This window comes from Dipteris shenzhenensis, chromosome 18, assembly GCF_047967505.1.
Source record: "Dipteris shenzhenensis isolate YYH24624 ecotype China chromosome 18, Dip_SZ_1.0, whole genome shotgun sequence".
NCBI lineage: Eukaryota > Viridiplantae > Streptophyta > Polypodiopsida > Gleicheniales > Dipteridaceae > Dipteris > Dipteris shenzhenensis.
The window spans coordinates 1,121,281-1,136,138 of record NC_141613.1 but is presented as its reverse complement, the minus strand read 5'-3'; the positions used below and the strand labels follow the sequence as shown (position 1 = coordinate 1,136,138).

The 14,858-nt window shown below is 45.4% G+C and overlaps 1 protein-coding gene across 1 annotated transcript in view; it reads left to right on the top strand.

Annotated features, from left to right (window-relative positions):
• LOC147890684 (RAD3-like DNA-binding helicase protein) overlaps positions 1-14,351 on the top strand; it is a 165,203-nt gene extending 150,852 nt beyond the window's left edge. The window contains exons 25-27 of the mRNA XM_087389325.1: positions 13,350-13,533; positions 13,690-13,863; positions 13,968-14,351. Of these exons, the coding sequence (XP_087245451.1) occupies positions 13,350-13,507 (158 nt within the window). The 3' untranslated portion in view covers positions 13,508-13,533; positions 13,690-13,863; positions 13,968-14,351. The remainder of the gene's footprint in view (positions 1-13,349; positions 13,534-13,689; positions 13,864-13,967) is intronic.
• Positions 14,352-14,858: the final 507 nt, after the last annotated feature.

Here is a 14,858-nt window from a genome sequence, read left to right as displayed (position 1 = left end):
CCCAACGTGACAAACCAGAGAGAGAATTTGAAGGATGAGGAGAGCCGTGGAGGTCAACTTAAAAGAAGGAAAACACCAAGGCGCACCACCCTGCATTATATTTATTGGGCAACCCCTTCTCTATGCATTATTCCCATTATTAGTCTCTTGCTGGTAATTAGGCCCAGAGACTCCTTCGATCCAGCATTCCCAAACCACCCTCTCCATGACTCGTGTGTTGTTGAGAATCAATTCAATCAATATGTCTTCCTATGGCATGGCTTGATTAGTGTCATCAAAATATCCGTTTCATTAGGTTGAACCTTGATGAAACTTTCTAGCTGAAACATTTCTACAAAACATGCACAAGTTGGCACTTTTAGACGAAATACCGTAAAAATTGTTTTTGGTTTTTTTATTGGGAACATTTTTATTCGATCTTTGTGGGGGGGATTTTTTTAAAATTTGGGTTCCCTTCATATTTTTTGGGAAGGGGCAGGGGCTGGTTTTTTATTTCTTTAGGTGTTGACATACAAAAACCAACATTATCTATTCAAATCTCAATTCAATCAATATGTCTTCCTATGGCATGGCTTGATTAGTGTCATCAAAATATCTGTTTCATTAGGTTGAACCTTGACAAAAATTTCTAGCTGAAGCGTATCTACAAAACGTGCGAAACTTGGCGCTTTTAGACGAAATATTGTAAAAATTGCTTTCGGTTTTTTTATTGGGAACTTTTTTATTCGATTTTTGTGGGGGGATTTTTTTTAAAATTTGGGTTGCCTTCATATTTTTTGGGAAGGGGCAGGGGCTGGTTTTTTGTTTCTTTAGGTGTTGACATACAAAAACCAACATTATCTATTCAAATCTTTACTAGACATCAAAGGATGAGAAGACATATGACATGCTCAATGAAGAAGGTAGAAAAGTACAAATACCACATGATATTCAAGGAGCTCCACTCACCTGCATCCATCCACAAAAAAGGTATCACCTTTTAAAGTGGGACTGCAAGCTTCAAATTGAAGGCACATGGTGGAGAAGGGAGAGAGAAAGGGTAGGCTAGGGAGAAAGAAAGAAAGTTTATTAAAGTCTTCGGGAGACCAATACAATAAGTTCTAGTAGTGGAGCTACTAAACGAGCATCCACACCAATGCAGAATGCAAAAAATACAAAATGGCAATACTAAGTCCTAAGTACAACATAGTCATGTCGATAGTCGACTATATATCAATCTCAGCATCATCATCATCATCAACATCATCATCAATATCATCATCATCGTCATCATCATCATCATCATCATCATCAGCAGTAGCAGGACATCATGATGGGTGATGAGGCAATGGAGGCATGAGGTCAACAATAGAGCGTTGTCGGTCCCTCAAGGGTGCAGTCCTCGTACGTCTCCTGGTCATAGCTCTGCCTCTATCCAGGGCCACTGTGACCCCCGTCGATCGTGCTCCGACCCTAAACAAGGAGGGGATGTCTCCAAGTATGATCTGTGTGTCAACCCTCTGTCTGAGTTGTCGGGCCACAAGCTCCGGGTCATGGTCATGTCGAGGTCTCGTCTCGTGGGGGTCTATGTGATCTGGCTGAAAGAACTTCGTAATAGAGGTATGAAACCAGTCAAATACGCTGGTCTGGGTAGGAGAGGAAACGGGCCTAAACCCCATAACTATCTTTGAAGAGGCAGTAGAAACGCCCTTGGATCTCATAGTAAACAGGACACGTGAAGATGAAATGCTCCTCTGTCTCAACCTCCTACATGTCACACAGTGTGCATATGCGCCTCTCCCTGGGTAACCGCTTTGCTCTACCGCTCTCGATACGAAGTCTGTGTGAAGAGATCCGGAACTGCCCAAGAGAGATCCTCAACAAGTGGGGTAGGTGAATCTGTGTGTATCTTGGTGGATCAATGAAACCCTCCACTGTGATATGTAAGAAGTGATCTCTGTAGAAGCCTAGCTTCACTGGAAGATCACTCGGGCCCAACCAAGTCCGGAATGTGTGTAGCTGTAGTAGATCCTCACGGATAACCTGGTTGACCTCGTGTGATAGGAGGGGAGAGCATGAAGCATCCATGCTGTACTGGAATGGAGATAGTTTGTCCATGTGGAGCCCTAGTCCCTCAAACTCTCTCTGTGCGTGCATACCAGCACCTCTGGTCTCCCCCTACTGCAAGTGCCATAGAAGAGGACAGTGCTACCATGGTATCATGCTTCGCCCAGAGGTGTAATTCCCATATTCCCTGACTCGGTACAGGTACGTGATGACCTGAAATGCATCATCTAGCTATAATGGGGGTGACTCAAACTCCGCCCGAATGGTCTAGTGAGGAACGGATGGCTTACCACGGATCATCCATGACAACATGAGAACCTGTAGCCGCTCCGCCTTGACCCACTTTGTATCCGACACGTTTGGCCCCCAGCATGGACTGCCATACATCCCTACTGGGCGGACCAAGGAGTCAAAAAGCAACCCTTTGGTCCGTGGATCCTGAAAGGGAGACCGGAAGCACTGCCTCTCTAGTCTAGCCAATGAAGCCTATCCTGTGCTCAGACGTGCATGCATCGCGGGTCTCATAGTGAAGATGGGAAAGACGACCCCAAGATAAGTATATGATGAAACTACCTCAACAGGGGACCCATCAAATGCGAACTACTCCTGGCGCATGACGGCTCGAGACGTATTGAAGATCATAACCTTGGTTTTACCCAGGTTGACCTTCAAATCATGAGACTCACAAAAGGACTGTAGTGCATCAAGGTGTCTCTGGAGCCCCTCTGCGCAGGAAGACAAAGAGCCACGTCATCTGCATGAAGCAATATTTGTATCAGTGTGCCTGCGAGAGAGCAACCTACCCCCCGTATGTCTGCATCACAGTCTCGAGGTCGTCAATGTAGAGGCCAAACAAGGTAGGTGATAATGGACACCCTTGTTTGACCCCGATAGTGCTCATGATCTCGTTTGTCCATCGAGATCCTATCCGAACTTTGCCTGAAACTCGCTCATAAAGTGCCATGACAGCCCAAATGATATCCTAGTCGTAACCCAAATCTCGTAGGCATCATATGAGGCGGGCTCTCGGAACCGTGTCAAATGCCTTGCGGAAATCCACAAAGCAACAATAAACCCTCTGCTTCTATGCCCTCGCCTCCTCGATGATACATCTAAGCACGAGAATGTGGTCCATGGTCCCATGATCCCGCCTGAAATCCCATATCCTCTAATAGGGGTATAAAGTCAATGTAGGCGAGAAGTCTGTACAGATGGCCAGAGTAAGTAGGTGAGTGATCGCGATCAAAGTGTATATCATGGTAGGTGGAGTAAGAACTCAACGAGGTAGAAAGTGTTGTGCGACGGGGGGTAGAAATGCTAAAGAAAAGATAGGTATGATCAGCCCCTAGAGGGAGAGGTGCTACGGTAAAGTCAGTGATGCGAGATGTGAAGGTAGGGAATCCCATGATGTAGTCCACAACATTGAAGTCTCCCCCATGTGGAAAGCACGTGAAGCCACCTACTCCGGGTCATCTGTCAAGACCATTATAAATAATGAGATCATGCAACCGGTCGAGGTCTACTAGGGCCTGTCCATAAGATGTGAACGGTCCTCGTCTGTCAGCCGAAACTTGTAGCATACTTGCCTCCTCGAGGTCAATGTTCGGCAGAAGAGTGGAATCATCCTTAAAGTCGAGGAGTGGCGCTTGTCCTCGCGTTGAAGTCCCCAACTAGGAGGACTTCTCTGCGGCTAGAGAAGTTAACAATGGACTAATAAAGAGCAGCAAATGGGGATGTCTCATCCTCCCCTTGAATATCTCTGGCAAAGCGGGAGGTCTAGGGGGGGAAGTAGCAAACTACAATAAATAGATCCCGACTGTCCATGTGCCGAATCCGGATCTAGAGAAAGCTAGAATGTGTATCTCTCTGCTCCACTGAGATGGCCCCCAAAGTGTGGATTTGTAAAGGACTGTGACTCCTCCTGACCCTCGAACCCCTCTTGTATCCCTCATCTCATCTCTGTAGGCAGAATCCCATGTATACCCGCTGACTATTGGTAGTGGGTGCTCTGGGCTCTGATGTGTCTCTGTATAAAAGACTATGTGGTGACCTGTATAGGATTTCGAGAAGTTCCCTGATTCTGACCATAAGGTACCATTATAGTTCCAGAGGGTACAAGATAGGGTCTCGGATGTCTGAGTCTCACAGACCTTGCCTCCCTATGTAGGAGGAGAGGTGGGTTCCCGACGGTGGCCTGTAAGGAGTCATCCATCTTATACTACTGCCCACTTTCCCTCCTTGCGGGCCTGATCCCGCTGCTGCAACAGAAAGCGCCTCTCCTCTATCTGTAGTGGAGTGAGATGCTCATCCATGGAGATCGCTGGCTGGTCTCGTAAGGCTGACCTACGATGTAAAGCCGAAAGTCGTGCCTGGGCGTCATGGAACCGTATGATAAGGGGCTGCTCTCGGTTGGGGTCCCTCGCTACCCGCCATGCTCTCTCAATCCTATGCTCAGTCACCCTTAGAGTAGTGGCCACGAATGCCGTCGCATATGCCACCATCGGTGTAGCCTCAGTGCGTGGGATGCCACGTACTTTGATGTTGAGAGCCTTGCTGGCTCTCTGTTGCTGCTCCAGGAGGGTAGCTGAAATGGTTACCCTTGCAGGTTCCCGTTTAGCTACGTCGACCCATTTGGACGTCTCCTCGATGGCAAATTACATGCTCGCAATTTGTGCCTCCACAACTGGGGTGCTCTAGCAGTGACCTCCTATCGGAGCTGCAAGATCTCTTGTCTGAGCCCTTGAATAATATCAGCCCGGTCTCGGATAGCCTGAGATTGCTCCTGTATGCGATGCGCCTGCTCTTGGGTGAAGCGTGTCTGCTCCTGTGCGAAGCATGACAGCTCCCTCTTGCACCTCCATCAGCAAGTTCTCCCAAGCCTCGGATGGGTTAGCTCGTCCGTGCTCTAGCGGAAATTGAAAGCACTGTGGCATGAAAGTGTGAGGATGAGACTGGAGGTTGGGTGAGATGGGTGCAGTATGGAGATGATAGTGGCTTGGAGGAGGCAATCCCAACAGGGTGTGGTAACGTGGGCTGATTGAGAGGTAGAGGGAAGAAAAAGTTCGAGTAGTGCAGAACAGTGTCTGACCCCTCCAAAGTAGGTGTCATAATCGAAGAGAGAACTGTAGTGGGAGAAGGGAGAGATGGAAGACATGGTGTCAGTGACACTCCTCTATCTTAGGGGAGGGTGGAGCAATCAATTTCATGGGTAGGGCTATATCAGAGCCAGTAGCTGTAACTGTAGAGGCTGTGGACGGAAGTGGAGCTTGAAGTGAAGCTGAGGCTGGCGCTGAAGCTCAGGATGAGAATGTAGCTAAGACCGAAGTTGAGACTGAAGCTGAAGTTGAAGCTGAGACTGAAGCTGAGGTAGAGGTGGACCCCGCCTTTGCTTTGATGTCAACTCCAAGTCCACTGCAGTTGTAGCGTGTGTTCACATCCTCGAGTTTCAGTTGTGTTTGTTTCTTGGCTTTGTTGTCATCTTTCTTGGCGGCTTTTTCCATATCTTTGCCACCTTTCCCCTTTTCGTTTGATTGACCCGTGTTTAGTGCAGGTCTTAGTGCGGGAGCGGGAGTGGGAGTGCGAGCATGAGCCCACTCTCCCCCATGACAGGAGGTACCCCCAGGGGGCTAGTAGGGAGCAAGGGAGCTCAATGGAGGGGACAGAATGTGGGGCTGTGGGTCAGGGTTGTAGGTTGGGGCAGAGGAGAATGGGTAATGTGGAGGGGAATGGAGAGAGATAGTGATACTCAAAGATAGACATAATGAACTGGAAATGAAATGACTAAACAAAATGAGAGTACTCACATGTAGACGAAAGAGCTTGTAGCTTGATACTTGATTGATTTGACACTAGACAAGTATAGCTCTTATATAAGAGCACACACACACATATGAACACCTATGCATATGGGATAACTCCCAATATGACACGTGGCATCCAAAGGACACACTAGACTAAAACTCACACTAGAACACACAAAACACACCAAATTGACTCAACTTGGCTTCATATTCTAACAACCCCCTATGAAGGCAAGGTGAGAGACTACTGGAATGGAACCAAGGATAGAACATGACAATGACGGTATCTACTACTCTGTGCAATGTCTGAACTAGACATGGATTTGCGTAGGAACTTCTAAAGGTGGCTATGGAAATCCCTCAGAAATAGAAAGATCACTCTTTTCTTTTGGCTTTCTATTCATGGAGGGATTGCAGTGAATCTGTGGAGATCACGATTTGGGGCTGACCCTACTTGCCCTCGTTGTCATTCTGCAGAGGAGTCAGTGCGACATTGCCTTTGGGATTGTTGTCAAGCAAGGATTGTTTGGAAAGGGGTTACTCGAATACTCAGCACTTTTCATACCTCCCCCTTCTTCATGACTTGGGGCTCGGTTGCCTGGTTATCCCTTATCGGGCCCCATATGTTTTATGAGGGTGAGCCTTCTTCTTAGGCACTCTCGGTCCGCAGGCAGGTGATAGAGACATGCTCTCTTCAGGATGTACCATTTACGCCCTTCAGAGCTTCTCATGCTTGAGTGGACACTTCCTGGGAGATTCTGGCTAGCATTTCCTCTTGGCACATCTAAGAGCCAGGTGTACAGAGGCCTTGGATGGCACCGAGATACACCCTTCACAGGTGTTCACGGGTATTTGGACTGACATGGTTCATACTTTGATAACCATTTGGGCTAGCATGTAGGGCCCTTCATGGGCAGCCTCTTTTAGGAGGATTGTATTCCTACGAGTTTGGAGGGGTTCTCCCTTTTTCTTGGAGGGTTCTACAGGATTGAGATGGAACTTTCAGCCCCAATCCTTTCTATTTGGCTTTTGAGCTTTTCATGCATTGCATGGTGTATCCCGTATGGAGCTTGCTCTAACGGTTTTCTTTAATACTTAATAGAAGTCTCTTTTTGCATAAAAAATAAAAGAACTAGACATGGCTCTCATGCTAACTCAGAGGCTGAAGTCTGAGCATGGTTCAGAGGTTGTGGACTGAGCACTCATATCGCTTTATGTACCAAACATGACTAAGAGGCTCATGTCTTAGCATGGATGCATGAACAACTCAGAGGTCTAGAAGACCAATGCACCAACATCTTGGAACTCATATGCCAGGCGTGATAACTAGACCCTATGACTGCCAATATATGGCTCCCACAGTACATCCCCCTCTTGACTCTAGGGACTAACTAGGAACATGTAGTCACACACCAAACATATAAGAGAAAATACATCGTTTTAGGAGGACTATCCAAGGCAGAGGACCTCTATTAACTCTTCAAACATTCTTTTTAGAGGAACTACTCAAGGCAGAGAACCTTTAACTCAAACATATAAAAACATATAAAAGATTTTATTCATTTTATTGATAGCAAGGGCAGAGAATCCATGAGCCCAAAGTAGCTACCGCACAAGAGTGTGCATATCCTTTTGAAGAGGCATGTCGGTGAAGAACTAGGCGAGGAGGCTTTGGCTATATAGAGATTTCCCTATTAGATCCTTGCAGTGGGATCCAGGGGAATGGGAGTGGATAGTTGCAGGGCACCGAGAGAAGAGCATCCCCTTCTTTCATTACACGGTCAGAAATGCCAGGAGATTCCAGCTCAGATGTAGAGGCTGGAGGCCCTCTAGAGCTCCTCATTGGGATACTTTTCAGATTTCTGCAGAGATGCAGAAAACCTTTTGGATGATACTTTGGAAATCCCTCAAGAATAGGAAAATCACGTTATTCATCTGGCTTACTATTCATGGAGGGATTGCAGTGAACTTGTGGAGATCCAGGTTCGGGGCTGACCCTACTTGTCCTTGATGCCACTCAGCAGTTGAGTCAGTGTAGCACTGCCTTTGGGAGTGCACTTAGGCGAGGATGGTTTGGAAGGGTGTTGCTAGGATACTTTGCACTTTTCATAGAGCACCCTTCTTCATGACCTGGGGATCAGTTGCTTGGTTGTCACTCACTGGTCCACATGCTATCTTGAGGGACATGACACGGACACCGCTTTCTTTGTTCGATGACATCTTGTGGAGTCATGCTTCCTCCGGGATGTTCTGTTTACTCCCTTCAGAGCTCCCCACGCTTCTGTAGACACATCTTGGGAGATTCTGGCTAGTATCACAGCATGGCATATTTGGAGAGCCAGATGTACAGAGGCTGGACTCCCAGGTTCACCCTTCTCAGACTATGGCACTTATCTGGGTAGATACTGTACACACTTTCATGGCCATTTGGGCGAACATACAGGGAACCTCCAGGACTGCTATTGCTAGGAGGGTTGCTTTTATCAGAGTCTGGAAGGATTGTCCCTTCTTCTTTGACTCTCCTTCAGGGATGAGGTGGCATTTTCAGCCGCCACCCGAGATTTTTGTTTGCTCATTTTGAGCTGTTTTTCTCTCATGCTTGACATGATGTACTCCCGCACTTGAACTTGCTCTACAGTTTTTTATTCATACTTAATGAAGTACTTTTCTTGAAAAAAAAAAGAACCAGGTGAGGATGCCCTCAAATGATGTGTCGATGAAGGCCATAGGAGCAGCTACCAAGGGTGATCATGTCATGACTCTCAATGTGCCGATCGGAGAGTCACCGAATGCGAAAAAGAGGCTCAAATTTGAGCAATTATGCCCAAAGAAGGAAAAATGCCTAAGAGTGTACAAAATTAGAATGAGGCTACATGAATTTGAAGAAAGCCCCAAAGAAATTTATATGTTGGAAGTTTCAATGATGCTCAAGAAAGATGCCCAGTTGGAGAAGCAAATTGTGGGCAGCTCAAATCAACTTCGTGACCACCAAAACGGGAGCATGAATGAAGACGGTAGCAGATGCAATCTATGGCGGAATCAAGTGCAGATTTTTCCGTGGATTTCGTGGGCAGGAGCAGCAGCAGTAGACAGAATCAGATGGTGCAGCAGTCGAGGCTATAAGCAGCTGCAAATGGTGTGAAAATTGAGGGCAGGGGTGGCTGCAAGTGTCGCTGCAATCGAGGTGGTGGCAGTCCCGAGGGCAAGCAGCAATGGCGGGTGTGTCACATTTGTACAGGCAGGCTGGAACTAGATGATCCACCGCCATAACAAATCGGTCGGTGTCCATCATAAATACAAATACGTGTTACACCATTGGCGTATAATATATAATAATGTTTTAAAGTCTACTAATCACGGATTAGTGATTTTTGTTGTCATGACATCCTCTAGGTAGAGTGGGAAGAAGGGGAGAGTGGAAACAAGGCTCTGATACCACATGAAGGCACATGGTTGTTGAAAATGGGAAGAGGGTGAGAGATACTCATCACATGATTGGAGACAAGAGCTGAGGCACAATAGCTGATGTTGATAGATGGTTTAATCGTAGCAAGTACATGGCCTCATTTATAGGTTGGGCAAGCCTTATCTTCCCACACTGACACCTCATAGATGAGGTCACACACAAGAGAATCTAGATCCTATAATCTAGGGGAGGAATCACACCTACCACATGAGGTGGCACAAGTGGCCTCAAGACTCTTCACACTCACACAACTGTAGGACACTCCTAAGACTCTAGGACCACACACACTAGGACTTCGATAGTTCCAACAAACCCCCCTTCGGAGCTAGGGTGAGAAACTATGACATCATCCAGACTGTGCATCCCAGGCAATCTCAGAGGCTAACAGCTGAGCATAATTTAGAGGTTGAACCAAGCACTCTCATGGCTTAGGTGTCAACGTGATCAGAGACTCAAATCTAGGCATGGATGCATGACCAACTCATAGGGAGTACACCAACATCCTGGAACTCGGCTAGGCCTGATAAAGGAAAGACATAACAACCCCCCTGTCTCCTAACTGGGTACATGGAAATAAGTGGAGCCTTTTATAGGACAAGGCACACAAAATGACAAATTATTACATCATTTTAGGGGGACTTCCCAAGGCAGAGTACCTAACACACACATGACTCTAGAAAGCCCACTCTTCATCTATCACCTCATGGAGGGATAGACCAGAAACAGCAACAGTGCAGGCTTCTTCTTCGGCTTGTACCTTTGCCATCTTCTTGAAGCAACGATTCTCTGTATGGCCAAGCTTCTGACAGTAATTACATTTAAGAGGTTTTCCTTTCTTCTTGGGCTTATTCTTGAGAAAGAATGCTTTGTTAGGTTCACAAGAGATTCTGCTTTCTCTGTAAGCCTACGGTCCTCATCAATGAGATGAGCTACCATATCTTTAAAGCTCATATTGTGGCTGACTCTTAGGACAGCAAGGATTTCACTGTACTTGGAAATGTCTTCAATACTTGAGAGAAGTACAGCAACTTGATCATCATCTTCAACAATGGCTCGGATGGCAGATAATTATTGGAGAATTGACCCAAGATTGCTCAAGTGTTCATTGAGGGTTTCAGTTTCCTTCATCTTGAGCTTGAAGAGTTTTTGTTTGAGAAAGACTTTGGAATTATTGATCTTATTTCCAAACAAATTCTCTAATTTTTCCCAAACGTCATTTGCAATCTTATCGAAATCCACATGGTGGATAAGGTTGTCAGCTAACGCTAGGCCTATGATAGCCATTGCTTTATCATTTTGGTTCTCCCACCAACTGATTCTAGCATCATCACTTTGGGGTTTTGGCTCCTTGCCATTGGTGATATTCCATATGCCTTCTCGCATATGAAGAAGCCGGAGTTTCGTCTGCCAAGTTGGGAAATTGCTCCCTGAGAATTTCTCGATGAACGAGGAGATTTTTATGCTATCCATTGGTGGGAAGGTCTTAGTTGTTATTACAGCCAGTGTCTAAATCCCTTACAATGTTTACTCAAAAAAATAGGCACAGAGGAGACCTCAGACTATCAAGAAAGAATGTTGATTTCAGCCTTCAGAAGCATAACTTCAGGAATGGAATTGGAAGATAGGGAGCTATACTAGATACATGCTCGACAGTAGCTTAAAAACAGAAAATTCACACTTCATAAATGCATCAGTAAATGTAATTCAGTCATGTCTCCTTGCTGAGTATGAACAGCAGAACATAGGCAGCAGATCCTTGAAATTCAGAACTGAATATGAGCAGAAGCAGACCAGCCATGTATAGGTGGTATAAATCAGTAACTGGGGCAGCATAAAAACAGCAGCGTGGGGCAGATTTCCTCAGGCGCTGCTTCCCAGACAGCAGGTCGGTGCAAGATTTCAGTTGTAGGCTAGTGCAGACATCGGAAATTCAGAGGCGGTGCTGCTCATAAAGTAGGTCAGCCAGTAGATGGAGAGATCCTCAAGATATGGCAATGAAATACTCTGAAACAGCGAGGCTGGAGCAGGTAGCCAGTAGATAAGAAATTCTCAAAATTGTGGCGACAGAAATTGTCAAAAAGATGGCAGCAGTTGTCTCAGAAACAAGGCATCAGAAGATGGCGACAGTTCCAAGATGGCGTGCAGAGGCACTTTGATGCAGTTTTGACGGCTGGGTGAGATGGTGACGTGCGAGTCCATGATCAAGGCCCTAGCAGGAACAAGCAATAGATCTGCTTAGTCTTCTCCCATGGTGGCGTGAAGAGCGAAAACGGGGGAGGAGCACGCAGTCTTCAGCAGAGGCTTTTCCAGGAGCGATGGAGAAAAGTGGCGTCCTACAAAACAGTAGCTTTTCTCCAAGTCGGGGCAGAATTCCTGGCCGAGATAGATGCGTGAGCAGATTGCGAGGGAGGCCGACTGCTTCAATGTGGCTTCATCTCCACAAGACGTAGTTGCAGAAGCAGGCGACAAACTGGGCAGGGGAGCATGTAGAAATGCGCAGGGACTTTCTCCATGGCAAAAGAAGAAATCATGAGAGCATGTTGCTCCTCCAGAATCGTGGTGCAGGATACTCTCAAGGGCTGAGCGATGGCGGGCAGAAATAGTACGTGGAGCTACCCGAGCTCTGATACCATTTGTTGAAAATGGGAAGAGGGTGAGAGATACTCATCACATGATTGGAGACAAGAGCTGAGGCACAATAGCTGATGTTGATAGATGGTTTAATCGTAGCAAGTACATGGCCTCATTTATAGGCTGGGCAAGCCTTATCTTCCCACACTGACACCTCATAGATGAGGTCACACACAAGAGAATCTAGATCCTATAATCTAGGGGAGGAATCACACCTACCACATGAGGTGGCACAAGCGACCTCAAGACTCTTCACACTCACACGACTGTAGGACACTCCTAGGACTCTAGGACCACACACACTAGGACTCCGATAGTTCCAACAATGGTGAAGAAGGGAGAAAGAAAGCGTAGGCTAGGGAGAGAGAGAGTGATACTCAAAGATAGACATAATGAATTGAAAATGAAATGACTAAGCAATGAACAAGATGAGAGTACTCACATGTAGACCAAAGAGCTTGTAGCTTGATTGATTTGACACTAGACAAGTGCAACCATTATATGAGAGCGCACACACACACACACATATGAACACCTATGCATATGGGATAACTCCCAATATGACACGTGGCATCCATAGGACACACTAGACTAGAACTCATACTAGAACACACCAAATTGACTCAACTTAGCTTCATAATCTAACACAAAGCTCAGCTCCACCTGTTCACAATATCAGGCTCAATAAACTCCAACAACCTTGGTAGGCGGTGCCTCATGAGGCACCTTTGTGATAGATTCTTTGGCCTCCAAATGCTCCATATGTGGGGCACTCTCTTTATATCCTTCTAAAAGGACCTTTTATCATTATCCCATGTAGTAGGACCATCTCAAACCATGTTTAGTATGGTTATATACTGTAAATGACCATACCTTAAAACAAGAAACAATAGGATGAACCTCTTTAATTTGATATGAAGGCAATTTGTGTCCTCTAAAGGACCATGTACTCTCTCAGGCCGTCTTACTAAAATAGTGCAAGTAAAAAAAGTTAATACGTGCCATACACCTATACACTCTCAGGCCGTCTCATTCAACACCTATACACACCTTTAACCACACAACCATCATGTGTGGTGTAGTTATAAAGACAAAAGTCCTTTTTAATTTATGCCCATGTTGGAGGTGTCCACAGCTCTAAAATATCTTTATATTCTCATGGATCAAGGTATCCATTGGTTGTATACCCCTCTCCCCTAGTTGTTGCTGCCCGCTTCCTAGCTACGGGTAGACTAAGAGTCTCATATTCTGCATGCTATGGATATACATTTTTTGCAAGCTTGGTCTGCAGGTATTTACATTCTCACGGATCGAGGTATCCTTCGTATACATTGCTTACCCGTCTTCCCTAGCTACTGATAGACTAAGAGTTAAAATACCAATTTAATTGAATATTTTATATGCAGGTCGGCATCTTCCTGGTGACAAAGATGAGAGCCACAGAGACGTGAAATTTGCAGATACAATAAAGCGCCCTGGACTACACGGGTTTCCTTCAAGAAGTAGGAAGAGGCTCGCGGCTCTTGATTGCACGCAAACCAGAACAGGAGATATCAAGAAATGAGAATCCCTTGCTTCTGGTATGAATTTGTGATTTTGTTCCATCACCAGAGTCTGTTCAATGTTTTGTAGTTTCTAATAGTGTTCTCCCTATGTGAGTGGTTGTCAATGAACAGTCCTGACGGTATTACATTTGCAGATTGATCCTTTTCCATGTTCTATCTTGTTTTTGTCATATTTAGGGAGTGAACCTACGCCAATACCCAGCTCATATGGAAGAACGAGTATTTGCGCTGTACAGTGAGCTCCATTAGCAATCGGATCAAGGACAATCTGGATCGATGGCTGTAAGTTCTCCAGTGAGCCACGGGATGTACTATATGATCATTATTGGAATATTTGCAAGGGAAAATATCAGAGGTATTATTGCTTGCTAGAAAAAATGATTGAAAGATTGCATGTGATGTTCTATGCCGCAGATTAAATGGATATGGAGTGTCATAAGTGGTTGCTGACATGTGCAGGATCTTTTCTGGTGAGATTCTTTGATCCAGACGTTTCTTTGGCTTGGCTATGATCGGTGAAACAGTAGGATTTAAATAAAATCCATGACACCAACTTTCCAAGCAATGGCACTTAACATGAGCGACTACCTTGCATGATGTGCCTGAAGCGGCAAAATAGCCGCATATAGGCAGTTGTGTTACAGCTTTTATGTATGACACAAGGTGCAGCAAAGATTTTTCTGCAAGAAAGAAATTGTAAGGCTCACAATCAGAGCCTTATAGAAATGATCAGTGCAGCACTCTTCATTGCCTCCTCAATTGCAGCAGATGTAACACCGGCTCGTTCAAGTGGTACATGTAAAAGAATCCATACTATGTGAACTTCTTGATTTATCACTGATGTCTAATAAATAATGGTGTTGTAGAATTGATTTTCAAAAACTAACAAAGAGACTTTTAGCCTTTGTTGATATTGTCTTCATGGTATCATAATGCCCAAAGATAATCTGTAATGCAATAAAGTAGCCACAAACATTAATCTTTATTAAGTTGTCCAATGTTTAATAGACTCAACAACTCTCGGTCTTTCTCTTGCTTTTGCTCTTGCTTGTTGAAATGGGGAAATGAACGAGAGAAAGAAGGTATATATAAGAAAAACTAGGGTTTTTCTCCCCCTCTCCCATTGGCCCCCCATACCTCATCCAACTATCCCATTCCCTCTCCCTGTTGTTAGAATATGAAGCCAAGTTGAGTCAGTTTCGTGTGTTCTAGTGTGAGTTCTAGTCTAGTGTGTCCTATGGATGCCATGTATCACATTGGGAGTTATTCCATATACATTGGTATTCATATGTGTATGTGTGCTCTATATAAAAGCTGTACTTGCCTAGTGTCAAATCAATCAAGTATCAA